This window comes from Sinocyclocheilus rhinocerous, unplaced genomic scaffold (genome assembly GCF_001515625.1).
Source record: "Sinocyclocheilus rhinocerous isolate Xijiao unplaced genomic scaffold, SAMN03320098_v1.1 scaffold1426, whole genome shotgun sequence".
NCBI lineage: Eukaryota > Metazoa > Chordata > Actinopteri > Cypriniformes > Cyprinidae > Sinocyclocheilus > Sinocyclocheilus rhinocerous.
In genome coordinates this window covers 813,087-824,314 of record NW_015630392.1, presented here as the reverse complement: position 1 = coordinate 824,314, position 11,228 = coordinate 813,087, and the positions used below count along the sequence as shown (strand labels likewise).

Genomic DNA, 11,228 nt, shown 5'->3' with positions numbered 1-11,228 from the left:
TTTATAAAGAATATCTCTTTGGATTTGAGACTTTAGTCTTTGCAACTTTACAGATCTTCTTTATGCACCAAGAGCTTGTAACACTCCAAAGAGAAAGGAAAAATTTAAATCGCATCATATGACCCCTTTAAGAGGATTACTACAGCAGATGCTTAGTAATTATTTGACATCCAAGGGCCACAGCCAGTCACTGATTGACTAGTGTGCCATAAGGACATGTGACGTGAGTAACACAGCATACTGCATCAACAACAAATCAATGTTCCAATTCTCAAAAAAATTTAAATGTAAACTCACTGAATGCAGCTGAAAAAAGCTGTTGTTATTTGATTGTGTCTCTGGGAACACATCCATCCTGTGACTGCTCTGTGGTTTATCAAACATTCATAAGGCATTCTACAGGAAGAAAGACCATAGATGGGCAAACAAAACAAAACAAAACAGGAAGTGCCAGCATTGAATGCATCATAGACTTTAAGAGTAAATACTGATATATATAAATATTGACACTGTTACCAAGGTTTCAGTGCTATCCAGTGAGGAAACCTCCCAATAGCATCCTTCTTACACTTCCCACGCAGTCTAACAGGCTCTCTGCACTGAGATTGAAACCCACTGTGCTCGTCCAAGTGAATAGAATTCATTCAACGGTACTGGTGTTGGGTCCATGTGCCATCTTTAAACACCATCTGCTTCAACACACTCTGTTTATACACACGTTTATTATATGTTTTGGGGGTGCACAAGAAATCGTGACGCATTATAAGTCAACATGTTGATTTGACTATATAAATATATAATTTGCCGTGTGCCTGCAAATTGTGGCTCTGTTTTCACTCTCTCTGCAGATATGGGACAGAGGCTCACATGCACAGAGCCACATGCCCTGATTCACCCTTGACTGTCCCGAGAGAGAGAGGGAAAGAGAGAGTGTGCACAAGTTACTGGAGAGATGAGATCAGGGATTTAAGAGTGCACAAAATTACATCCACACGTGCACTTCATGTTATGTAAGAGCCTTGACTGCCTCACTGTATGCTGTAGGATAACAGCAGCAGTGAGCGGACAGGCAGAGCAGATGCTGTGTACATACACAGGGAAGCCTACACTTAATACAGCAGGAGAAACAGAGAAGAATCTGCCATTTTTAGAAGCTATGGGCATAAGCCTGGATGCACTAAGCTTGGATGAGTTTGGATATTCAATGACACTTCTAGGAAAAGGAGCTATTTCTGAGATTTCTTTCATGTGGCACTATGAATGGATTATAATCAGCAATGTTTAGCTTGCTACGCAGAGTATTGTGATCACCTCAGGACATATCTACTGCTTTGATCCTTATCTTGCGGCCCCTGGGGGCCTTTGATCATGACATCAGCGTGGTCCTTGATGTGGGTTGTGTGTGGACTGACGGTGTGGATTCCCCACACTCACGCAGCCTCAGTGAACCCCAATCTGCTCATGACCACCTCTGATCCAACCACTGTCGAGCAACCAATCAATCCAGAACATCTGACTGAACCTTCAGATTTATTCAGCAACAATGACACAGGTGAGATGTGAGGTGCTGATGAAAACATTAAGTTTTTAAACTTTGAAAACTAACCTTCAGGAAATAAATATCAGGGAAAATATATCTTTATGTATATCTTGATATACTTAACATATAGTATATTCATATGTATGAAAATGAAATAAAAAAGCATGGTTTCTCAACACTCAAGCAACCTCAGTGAGTTCCATTCTGCTCATGACCATTTCTGATGCAAGTACTGAAGCACAATCAACCACTCCAAAACATCAGAATGTCTCTACAGATCCACCCAGCAGCAACAACACAGGTGCGAACAATTGAAGACACTGCAGCAGACACTCAAGAGGATGGATGGATGGATGGATGGATGGATGGATGGACGGACGAACAGACAGAAAAGCAGACACATATACAGAGACAGACAAACTGATATATAGATAGATAGAGAGAGAGACAGATAGACAGACAGACAGACACATATACTGAGACAGACAGACACTTTTTAGCACTTTGTGTATACAATTTCTCCTTACCTGCACAATGGGTGAACTGTGTGGAATTAATCAATATTTGATAAAGGGCCTTATCTTTATTTAATCAGTTGCTATTCCAAAAGCGGGGAGGAACTGGGGGGGATTTGAGCAAGAGGATCAAGAAGCTATATAGGGAAGACAGTCACTGATATGCTGGCACCGATACAAAGCAAAATATACTCTCAGAGCATTATGCAAATAGAAGACATGTACACATTAATGAAAATTCACTGTGGTTCACCACCGGATACAAAGATGCGTGAGATGTCTCACTACAAAGGACAGATGTCTGCAGTGATGACAGCAAGATGTATGTGGCAGTAAAAAATATATAACATATGCAAAAAATGTTGGAACTGGAATGATACAGTGGCAGTCATTTCCTCAGAGGGTTTCATGATGACGCATTTATTGGATTTGAAAGCTTTTACAGAATGACTGAATAAATTCAGCCATGTGTCGTGAGACAGATTATTATTTAATCACAGTTTAACACATCATAAAATATTGAAAGCCCGATTGTATCCATCTACACTTCTGTCTGTCCATGTGTTCCTCCAGGACTTGCGTGTATCTCTGTGCTTCCCCCACGACGGGGATCATACTATGTGGAGCACGGCACGGGGGTATCTGTGGGCTCCATGCTTGTGTTCTGGTGTAAGGAGGGCTACCAGCTGGTTGGCCATGAGAAAATCACATGCATCCTACATGCGGGCGTCCCTCGATGGAGCAGCTACCTGCCAGTCTGTGAGAGTAGGGCAGCCATTTTGTCTTATATTCCAAGAAATCATCCTAATTACCCTGATTATTGTTTCCATAGGCAACTTTGTCCATTTCCATTAAATGTAAGTGAATGTATGATTTAGGTTTATGGTTTGGTATAAAATACCTTAAGAATATTTACAGGGTTTATTTTTTCAGTTGTAATATAACTGGCCATCATATCTGGTAAAATAAACACTATTCTTTTCAGGTATCCCTCGGCCAAATGACCAGGGACTTCACATTGCTTTACTGGTGTCTGTTGTGAGCGGGGTGGTCATTCTTGTCATGACTGTGTGCTTCATCGTCTGTTGTTGTCAAGAGTGCATGAGGAAAAAGAAGGAAAAGCATCGGATGGGTAGAAGCAGGTTAGTCATTTTAATAATTAAAATAACCTTAAAGATTACATATTTTGAAATTAAAAAATCATCAAAATAATGAAAAGTGTTGTGTCTTTCAATAATATAAACGTAACAAATATATAGCGGCCCCATAAAGTAGTTACACTTAAAGATGAATGTATAATTGTCTCAAATCAAGTTATTAAACCAAGTGGCATTTTTCATTTCCTCGATTGATTCATAGGCTTAAGCAGATACACTGTATTCTAAAGTTATAATGATTAAATTTAAAGTTAAAAACCATTTTTTAGAGACAACATGCACTATAAATGTTTAATATTAAACTATCATCATACTAAATGTGTTGGTACTGTCTTCACCTTCAGGAGAAGAGAAACACGGCGCTCTAGGTCTCAGAGGAGCCCGTCCTGGTTGGAGCGAGAGCATATAGACTGGGAGGCATTCCCTCCACCTAAACTTTTCAGCCTGTCCCAGCGTCTTGACCGACCGCTGCCCCCTGGTAATCCTGTTCATTCAGAGGTCATCAGAGCCTATGAGAACAGAGGGTATGAGAGGTATGGAAAATCATTGTAAAACATCTTTAAAATGGTGTTTCTTGAGCACCAAATCAGCATATTAGACTGATTTCTGAAGGATCATGTGACATTAAAGACTAGTGTAATGACTGCTGAAAATTTCGCTTTGCCATCACAGGAATAAATTACATTTTTAAATATATTAAAATAGAATACAATTGGAACTTCCAACAGTAATAGCCTCTCTTCTGCCTATATTTGTGGCACAATACGCCCCTTACGTGTATTGAAACTCACATCCTGAGCCCACTCGCTACAACCACACCGCGATTTTGAATATTATGTAATATGTGGGAGGATGTATAAAGCCATAAGACATATACTGTAAGATGTGATTCAGTTTCTGTGATTTTGTGCATCACAGAAGACTCTTCTCCTTTCCACACAGGAGTCAGGAGAGTCTGCTGAGAAGCCCCCATAGCACATACCCTTCATACCATCCCAACAGCCAAATCTACCCAGCCCTGGTTTTCCAGAGGGTTCAAACTGAGCCAAACCCCTCCACCTCTTCTACCTCCCCAGTTTACATACAGATTTCTACACCTCCCAAAAACAAGACCCCACATGCCCCTACTGTCACCCACCCACAGACTTGTCGCAACATAGATGCAACCAGTAGTCATTTTTCTCATCAGCAGCACTGAATGTGGCCAAGACAATACAGACAACATTGCACAGCTGTGGTGGTCAGATTTAACTGGTCGGTGTAACCAGAAGCACTTTTATATTTTTAATGTTGATGATGTCTTTTAATATTTGCTATATTGTAAATATATTCCATTTTGAGGTGGACCTGTTTATTTTTGTCAGATCTTTGATAGCACTAAAGATTCCTAATTTAACCAAACAAAATGTAAATAGAAGATGTAAGAACATAAAATTGAACGATAAACCAAAATCTTTTTGTTTTGCACATTTTAGAAATTTTCTTTGAGGTGGTCATCTTCCACTCATTTTCATTATATTATATTCATAATGTGTTGTAAAAACAGCGATATATATATATACTCTTGGTTAGAATGAGCCATTTGTAACCTAACTGTAAAATTTGCACTGTAATGCACTGATTCATTTATAATAAATTGTTGTGTCAATCTATTTTTCTTGTGCCCTTAAATGAGTCTGGATGCCCTTGCTGATTTGAGTAAAATTTGCTACATGGGTTTTTTCAAAACCAGAATAAATGTGGTAAAAAAAAAAAAAAATTCTCTCATTTTCATTGGGTGGTGGACACCATTCGTTCAATGAACCAACACAGAAATTCAAATAATTTTACTTAATTTACATGAACACAACAGAACAAGGACTGATATATTTAAGATCTGTCAAAAAGAGAGAAGAAAAAGGACAGCGAACAATAAAATTGATCTCATAGCAAGAAAAGGTCAGTTTTTATGTCTCAGCATTTTCAGTAACACTTGCACAACTTATTTTATTTGCTTATTTTATTCACATCATACTTTAGATATTTTTACAATTATTTAAACATTTAAAAATATAATTATTATTTGTGTGTGTGTCTGTATACACTATATACATTCAATAATTTAGGGTCAGTATTTTATTTGCTTATTTTATTCACATCATACTTTAGATATTTTTTAAATTATTTAAACATTTAAAAATATAATTATTATTTGTGTGTGTGTCTGTATACACTATATACATTCAATAATTTAGGGTCAGTAGATTTTTTTGATTAAATATACTTCAGTATATATATATATACACACACACACACACACACACACACACACACAAACACAGTATATATACTTATTCAGCAAGGATGCATTAAATTGACCAAAAGTGATCAAAAGTACAGACATTTATAATGTTACAAAATATTTCTATTTCAAATAAATACTGTTCTTTTGATATTTCTATTTATCAAATAATCCTGAAATTGATTCTACAAAATAAGTAAACAGCAAATGTTTTCAAATCAATAATTATAATAAATGTTTTTTGGGCATCAAAATAGCATATTAATAATTTCTGAAGGATCATGTGACACTTAAGACTGGAATAATGGCTGTTCCTCTCACAGGTATAAAAATTTATTTTTAGATATGTTAAAATAGGGGGAAAAAAGTTATTTTACATTTTAATAATACTTCAAAAAAATAAGTTTTTACTTTCTAAATGCATGCATAAGCATCTACCTATTTGTATGTGTGTACATAAATAGATTTGAGAGTTTAAAGGCTTTTTGATTTGCCATGTTTTTGTACTACCAGCAATGTTCTTTATTGTTTACAGTGCTCAGTCAACATGGCAAACAGGACATCAAATGTAACCTATACACACACAATCTACAGTAATACCAGCAGCTATACAAGCGATGCAAGCGATTTTCATCAGTTGTTTCTTACCATTGTGGATAAGTGCAATGATAAACATTATGCCTATGTTCGTTTACCACTAGAAATTTTAACTTTTGTGGTGGGCATCCCAACTAATGTGGCTCTGCTATGGCTGCTAGTGAGGGGCGAGAAAGCTCTATCACCCTCTGAAGTTTTGGGGCTCAATCTTGCCGTGCTGAATGTCATCTTCTGTGTCAGTCTTCCTCTTGATATGTACATTTCTGTGAGTGAACGCGCTGGACAGCTCCTGGCAGTTTCAGAGGCCATTTCTATCCTCAACCTGATCGGCTGTCCTCTTCTCTTGACCAGTATGTGTGTGGAGCGCTACCTGGCCGCAGCACATGCAGTCTGCTACATGAAACTAGGGAATAAATGGGAGCATCGTGTTGTCTGCTCAGCTCTAATCTGGATCGTCACTTTAGGCGTTGCGGTGATTACCTACCAACAAAGGCTTCCTAAAACAGCTATGTACTTGTCAATCACCCTTGATGTTTTCTTACTGATAATGCTGGCATGTCTTACAGGCATTGTGCATGTACTCTGCAAAAAAGGTCCGGGTGAAGGGCAAACTGGTGGAAGAGGTGGGTCATCCGTAAAAAACAGAGCACTAAAGAACGCCTTGCTGATTCTAATCCCTTCAGCTGTAATCTATGGACCTCTCCTGGCTATCGCTCCTTTCATGTTCACACTTAAGAATGGGGATGAAGAAATTAGTCACACAAGCTGTTTAATCCTGAATCTGATGCATACCTTTCCCAGTCTTGGGACCTGTATCGGGCCTGTGTTTTACATGTCCCGCGCAAAACAGCTAGCCTGCTGGAAAAAGAATGCTGAAAAAAAAAAAAAATGACTCAAGAGCTACAGGATACAAAGTGAAGTTTCCATTAAAAAGACTTCTGTTAGATTAGTACATTGACAATTATTTATAATATTGTTTTGACTGATATTGCCATTTACCTGTTTTAAAGAAATATTATTTTCTTGCTTTCAGTGTTGGGGAAAGTTAAAGTAATGCATTACAATATTGCATTATTTCATAAATAAGTAACTCATTGCATTACTTAGTTACTTTTTATTGAAAGTAATGCATTGCGTTACTTTTTGCCACCTGGGCTGAACTTGCTTATTTGTTTTTTAATAACAAATAAAAATCCAAAAGTTATATTTTTAGCCCTTTCACTCGAAAAGTGAAATTAATAAGCCTCAGGCTGAAGCAAATGCCTTTATCAGAGCACCTCACTCCCGGTTTCTCTCAACACAGGGACAGGAGAGATGTCAGTGAATAAATGGGAAAACAAAGTAACTTGCGTTACTTACTAGAAAAAATAACTCAGATATTTCATTGTAAATTTCAAAGTAATGCGTCACTTTACAAGTTACTTGAGAAAAGTAATCTGATTAAGTAACTCACGTTACTTGTAATGCGTTGCCCTCAACACTGCTTGCTTTTAAGTTAATGCATATATGCTTGAATATAAAGATGTTTGAATGCTATGTGATTGGAAGGTAATGAAATATTTAAAATGACATTGACGTAGAGTAGAGTAGACAAATGTACTTGACTTCCTTTTGTTTATAATGTAGAACAGGATGAAATGAGCCAAAGATCTGAAAAGTAATTTTATGAATTACTTCACGGGGCGAAGAGAAGGTGTTAAAACCACAAGCGGAGGTAAGACTGATTAAGACTATAATGAAGAAGTGGAAAAGTGTGAGAAGAAGACAACAGCGTAGGCGATGGCGGACGGAATTAGACATGATTTACAGAGACAGATACTTTTACAACAGGAAGACTGGTTCATACAGGACATAGAGGAGTTGATGAATGAGATAGAAGTGGAATTCCCCAAAAAGAAGTATAATAAGACTGAGGAGTAAAGCACTGTTTAGACGCTGCTTGCATTAAGCGTGAAGGACACCAGAAACCCTGTTGAGGAACTTAACAGCATCACCAATATAGCTGTTTAGAGTTTGATTATAGAGCTCTTAGTTTAACTGAAGTTTTTTTTTTATTATTAACTGCTTTATATTGTAACCAATAAAATAAGTGTTTTATACGATTGCCTTCTGTGAGACTACTTATAACTACGAGTCTCAAAAAATAAGCACAAATGTCATTCCTAAAGAGCTTCAACCTGCGGGCGGGTGAGTACTTTATGGTTTAGGCTAGATTTGACTATCCTTACCCTTCCTTTATAATCATCGGGTAAAAGGTGTAAGATAAAAAGACACACCAAGACAACAATATTAATAACTACATTCTTTAAATAAAAATTTAAATACTGTCTGTTGCCTGTGGATTTAAATGTGTACCTATATAAACACTGTAAAATTAATTTAGTAACTAAAATGCAGATTATTATTACCTGGTTCTTACTGTACTTTTGGATTTGCAGACAAAATCTCAAAGAAATATTTGTAATCATAGTTTATCATTTGAGTTAGTAGTTTGTTAGTAGATGCTACCCTTTATAATAATAGGCCTACAAAAATGTACATTTATAAAAAATAAAAAATAAAATTTGTATAAAATTTAGCAATAGAAAATCCCTTGTAATGTTTTAATAATAGGCCTACAAAAATGTACATTTATAAAAAATAAAAAATTAAATTTGTATAAAATTTAGCAATAGAAAATCCCTTGTAATGTTTTTGTTGTTGTTTATTATACATGACACGTGCACACACACACACACACATACACATCACCCTGAACTAAATTAATACCGTAGGCCTATATCATATTTAAACTGATAAACTTTGGCGAGAGACGTCATAATCATCTAGCTATTATGAACATGCATATTAACATAAACAACAGAAGCAAGAGAAATTAGAATTTTCTTCAGAAATTCTGCAAAATCATCCAATACTGTCTGTAATAATAATTATTTAAAATGCTCTAAAATTATTTTATTATTTTATACGTTATTAGCCTATAGCCTACTTTTATTTTTATTTTTTAAATGGTTGTAAATTGGTAAAAACATAAAAAGGCTAAATAAAAGGTTAAATAAAAAGATGAAAATGTTTACAAATATTAACAAATTCTACAGCTTTTAATAGATGTAGTAGATTAATTAAATAATAGGCTATAAGACATGTCAAAGGTGAAAAAACGGATAAAATATTTTTAAAACACAATTGAAAGCTGTGCATGATGTGATCGCTGATAAATGAACAGAAACCACTGATCTATAGAGAACATTATATAGATCAGTGACAGAAACTAAAACAATGTGAATGATGACTCGAAAAGAAAACGAAAGCAGCAGTCACAGCTGTACGTGCAAAACGTCCGTGCACGTAATACGTCGCAAGTACTGACGTACAGTACGTCTCCAACTCTCAGGAAAACTTTACCCGGTTTCCCGGTAAGTTTTGTTGTATATTTTCTGTTTAGAAAACAGGAGACCGCATTGCTTTTACATTTATTCAGTAGATTTTATGTGGTCCGATTAAAGAATTACAACAATGAAATGTGCGTTTTGCACTGAAATTTGCGGTCAGTGGAACTACGTTACATATGATCAGTGGCGTCGTGTCAAGTTTAAACTGTAGCTCCATAACTCTTTTCAGTTTACAAACTGAAACAGCGCAGTTAAAGTCTTTTTAGATATGAAATGTTAATAAGTTCACATTTATCGTTTTGATTTGATTACATTTTTTACGGATATAACATGTAGCATAACAAGTAAAATGTCCTGTTTCTTTATCTAATCAGCAGAAATCAGTGGGTGTTTCACATGATGGAAGACGAGTCACCTTTGATAACTTGTAGTGATGAATATCGACTTCTTGAAACATACTGCCAGAAGAGGAGAAAGCCCCGCGCCAGACCGGTCCAAAGTGCATGTATGTACAGACTGGAGGCACGATCAGGTCAGAGAGATACTGTATTTGAGATCTGTGACCCTTTCTGAGATGATTATAACATTTATTCTCATTTTAATGCCATGTCTGTTGAAAACAGGTGATGAGCAATTTGGTGATGTGGCTGAAAAACTCACCCAGATTGTAGACAATGGACTCCTTGATGAAGAACTACTCCAGACTGTAGACAAAAGACTTATTGTTGACGAAGGACTAGAGTCAGATGGTGGTACTGTTATACACAATCAGTCATCGAAATATAATCTTGTATAACACTATTGATTATCCAGATTTTAATTGTGCTCTGTCCTTTTTATAGGTGTTAAAGATGTTGACCAAGATGTTATAGACAAGCTTGTTGACTTACTGAAGAAATCAGGGGACAACTTAAATGAAAGGGTAAACATCATGATCTCTTTACAGTCTGTAGTCTGACTAACTGGTTAGTTTTGGTTTAGTGAATAGTTTTAGATAATCCACTGGATTAAATTGCTATATTTTGATATTTGGAAATTGGAACTTGATGGATACAAACCAAATGTAAGACTTCAGTTAAAAACTGGAATAAAACAAATATTATGAAAATCAATTATAAAATATTAGAATTCTCATTAAAGAGTCACGATCAAAGCTGTTAAATAGCTGTTCGGTGTGCTGTCCTAAAACCTTTTCTTTCTCTTAAATGTCCCCTCTGCCTTCTCAGATTCAGAGCAACCTTGAGCTTTTAGGATACCTGCAGCGTACGTTCTCTTACGGCTTGTTTAAAAAACTGACCGAAGCCTTCATCACCAGTGTGGTGCCAGAATATCTGCAGAGCAGAAGGAAACGTGAGCAGATCGCCCTGGCCTTTGAGGTCACCAGCAGACTCAAAACCCTGGACCTACACCCCATGAACAGGGCCATGGGATACGGAGCTCAGTACCTGCAGGAGTATTTCGCTCCCTGGGTTAAACAGCACGGTGGTTGGGTGAGAGTTTACGCACCAGTTTTTAAGTTTAAAAAAAAGTTTCAAATAAATAATTTTACTAGAAATGAATGAAGTTTACTCAATACAATAATTACAATAATGCTTAATACACAACTTATATGTCATTTCTGACTCACTATAGGAGAAAGCCTTTGACGAGGACGATGATGAAGAAGTCCATTGACAAGATACACTGTGAAATGGATGGTTATTAGTAGTCAATGTGATATGTATTGATGCATATATTGATGGAATA

General features: G+C 36.4%; 2 protein-coding genes across 6 annotated transcripts; both read left to right on the top strand.

The window, feature by feature from the left end:
• Nucleotides 1–1,035: 1,035 nt before the first annotated feature.
• On the top strand, nucleotides 1,036–4,620 carry LOC107740344 (uncharacterized). Its single transcript, XM_016552761.1, has 7 exons — nucleotides 1,036–1,552; nucleotides 1,725–1,841; nucleotides 2,629–2,810; nucleotides 2,888–2,912; nucleotides 3,041–3,197; nucleotides 3,557–3,745; nucleotides 4,155–4,620. Exons 1-7 carry the CDS (start codon nucleotides 1,369–1,371, stop codon nucleotides 4,408–4,410), a joined length of 1,110 nt encoding a protein of 369 aa, XP_016408247.1. The 5' UTR covers nucleotides 1,036–1,368; the 3' UTR covers nucleotides 4,411–4,620.
• Nucleotides 4,621–9,420: 4,800 nt separating this feature from the next.
• On the top strand, nucleotides 9,421–11,227 carry LOC107740324 (apoptosis facilitator Bcl-2-like protein 14). Of its 5 annotated transcripts, none has more exons than XM_016552735.1 (6): nucleotides 9,421–9,498; nucleotides 9,857–9,987; nucleotides 10,106–10,234; nucleotides 10,325–10,404; nucleotides 10,709–10,972; nucleotides 11,115–11,227. In XM_016552735.1, exons 2-6 carry the CDS (start codon nucleotides 9,879–9,881, stop codon nucleotides 11,154–11,156), a joined length of 624 nt encoding a protein of 207 aa, XP_016408221.1. In that variant the 5' UTR covers nucleotides 9,421–9,498; nucleotides 9,857–9,878; the 3' UTR covers nucleotides 11,157–11,227. The 5 variants fall into 5 exon arrangements, with proteins under 5 accessions (XP_016408221.1, XP_016408218.1, XP_016408217.1 ...); XM_016552732.1 differs by having other exon boundaries at nucleotides 9,428–9,506; nucleotides 9,853–10,014; XM_016552731.1 differs by having other exon boundaries at nucleotides 9,438–9,506; nucleotides 9,857–10,014.
• Nucleotide 11,228: the final 1 nt, after the last annotated feature.

Excerpts from the sequence above, each read along its gene's own strand:
- LOC107740344 (XM_016552761.1), top strand. The coding sequence starts at position 1,369 with ATGACATCAGCGTGGTCCTTGATGTGGGTTGTGTGTGGACTGACGGTG. Across the intron at positions 2,811-2,887 it reads GATGGAGCAGCTACCTGCCA|GCAACTTTGTCCATTTCCAT; the intron begins GTCTGTGAGAGT and ends TTGTTTCCATAG. Across the intron at positions 2,913-3,040 it reads TTTGTCCATTTCCATTAAAT|GTATCCCTCGGCCAAATGAC; the intron begins GTAAGTGAATGT and ends TATTCTTTTCAG.
- LOC107740324 (XM_016552732.1), top strand. The coding sequence starts at position 9,879 with ATGATGGAAGACGAGTCACCTTTGATAACTTGTAGTGATGAATATCGA. Across the intron at positions 10,405-10,708 it reads GGGACAACTTAAATGAAAGG|ATTCAGAGCAACCTTGAGCT; the intron begins GTAAACATCATG and ends CTGCCTTCTCAG. Across the intron at positions 10,973-11,114 it reads TTAAACAGCACGGTGGTTGG|GAGAAAGCCTTTGACGAGGA; the intron begins GTGAGAGTTTAC and ends GACTCACTATAG.